This window comes from Melospiza georgiana, chromosome 9 (genome assembly GCF_028018845.1).
Source record: "Melospiza georgiana isolate bMelGeo1 chromosome 9, bMelGeo1.pri, whole genome shotgun sequence".
NCBI lineage: Eukaryota > Metazoa > Chordata > Aves > Passeriformes > Passerellidae > Melospiza > Melospiza georgiana.
Window position 1 is genome coordinate 23,608,649 of NC_080438.1, and position 1,987 is coordinate 23,610,635.

The window sequence follows — 1,987 nt, forward strand, 5'->3', positions numbered from 1 at the left end:
GCGCCCCCTCCGCCGCCCCTCCCTCCGCAGCCACCACCCCGCAGCCGGCAGCGCGGCCCCGCCAGCAGCGGCGCGGCGAGCGGGGCGCGGAGCGGAGCGGAGCCGGGGCGAGGAGTCCCAGCGGCGGCCGCAGCCCTCCGGCACGGCCCCGGGCCCATCCCGGGAGCCGCCGCTAGGTGGGAGGGGGAGCCCGGCCCCGGCCGCCCCGGCCGCACAACAATGACTTTGGGCAGCAGCGGCGGCGGCGGCTGCGGGATCATGTCCGAGCGCTCCCCGGAGGAAGAGCCGCTCTCCGAGGTGGAGGACGCGGATATCGACGTGGTGGGCCCGCCCCAGGATGGGGGCAAGTACAGCGAGGAGGAGGAGGACGACGAGGACGAGGAGGAGGAGGACGAGGAGGACGGCGGCGATCCGCTGGGGCTGGCGCTGGCGCGGAGCGGGGCCGCCAAGGCGCGCATGGGGGGGTCCCCGGAGCGGCTGTCCCCCGCCGGCGGCTCGGAGCCCGCCTGCGCCCGCGGCGCCGCGCCCGGCGAGAAGGCGCCCGCGGGCGGCGGCGGCGGCGGCGCGGGAGGGAAGAACCCGCTGGTGAAGCCGCCCTACTCCTACATCGCCCTCATCACCATGGCCATCCTGCAGAGCCCCAAGAAGCGGCTGACGCTGAGCGAGATCTGCGAGTTCATCAGCGGGCGCTTCCCGTACTACCGGGAGAAGTTCCCCGCCTGGCAGAACAGCATCCGCCACAACCTCTCCCTCAACGACTGCTTCGTCAAGATCCCCCGGGAGCCCGGCAACCCGGGCAAGGGCAACTACTGGACGCTGGACCCCGAGTCCGCCGACATGTTCGACAACGGGAGCTTCCTGCGGCGGAGGAAGCGCTTCAAGCGGCAGCAGCAGCTGCACCCGCCGCACCCCGAGCTGCTGCTGCGGGCCGGGGCCGCCGACCCCGCCGCCTTCCTGCCCGGCTTCGCCTACGGACCTTACGGCTACAACTACGGCCTGCAGCTCCAGGGTTACCCCCACCACCACCACCACCATCCCGGCGGCGGAGGCGGCGGCGCCGCGGGCGCCTTCCCCTTCCCGGCGCCGCACTGCCCGTTACCGGCTCCGCCGCCTCCCGCCGCCGCCTCCGTCTTCTCCGCCGCCTCGGGGCTGCCCTCCTTCCTGGGCGGCGAGCTGAACTGCAGGAAGTCCTTCTACCACCCCCAGCTGAGCCCCACCGCCCTGCCCGCCGCCCTCCTCCAGACCCTCAAGCCGGACCCCTCGCCCGCCGGCGGCGGCGGCGGCGGCGGCAGCGGCGGCACCAACCACCCCTCCCGGCCCTCTTTTTCCATAGACAACATCATCGGGGGGGCCGTGCCCCCGCCGCCCAGCACCAACCCCAGCGTCGCGCCCGCCGCGCCCTACCCCGCCGGCCAGGCGGGCCCCCCGGCGCAGGTCCTGGCCGTGCTCAGCCCCGCCTTGGCCCCGGCACAGCCCCAGGTCAGCCTGGCACACGAGCCGCTCCTCCAGCCGGCCCAGAACTTTTCCAGTAAAATCACAACCCTCAGCAGCTGTCATTTTTAAAGTGTGCTGGGGACTGGGGAAGGGGAGGGGGATGGGGGGGAGAGTAGCGAAGCAAACGGCCCCTTTCCAGCTCTCCCCCGCTCCTCCGAAACTGCTCCCCTTCCCTCTCCCCGTGTCCCCCCCCATCTCCTCCTGTTGTGTTTTAAGGTAGGAAATATTTCCTTTTTTTTTTTTTTTTTTTTTTTTTTTAAACTTTTACTTAATTTCCAGGCTCAGTGGCATCCAGATCTGTTTGTCTCTCTTTGCTCGGAAAAAAAAAAAAAAAAATAATAATCCAACAAATCGGGAGGGCGGGAGGAGGGAAAGAACAACACGATTTGGTCCTACAAGCGCCAAAGCGTGTTTATAAAGCGGCCGTAACATAAGCTGGGACCTGGGCTGCTCGAACACGCAACGCCGTGTGAGGGGCAGAGGGGGGCATGTG

At 69.3% G+C, this 1,987-nt stretch overlaps 1 protein-coding gene across 1 annotated transcript; it reads left to right on the forward strand.

Moving 5' to 3' along the window:
- Positions 1 to 219: 219 nt before the first annotated feature.
- Positions 220 to 1,563, forward strand: FOXD2 (forkhead box D2). Its single transcript, XM_058030444.1, is given in 3 exon segments — positions 220 to 1,009; positions 1,012 to 1,055; positions 1,057 to 1,563. Coding segments are annotated over 3 exon segments (1,341 nt in total).
- Positions 1,564 to 1,987: the final 424 nt, after the last annotated feature.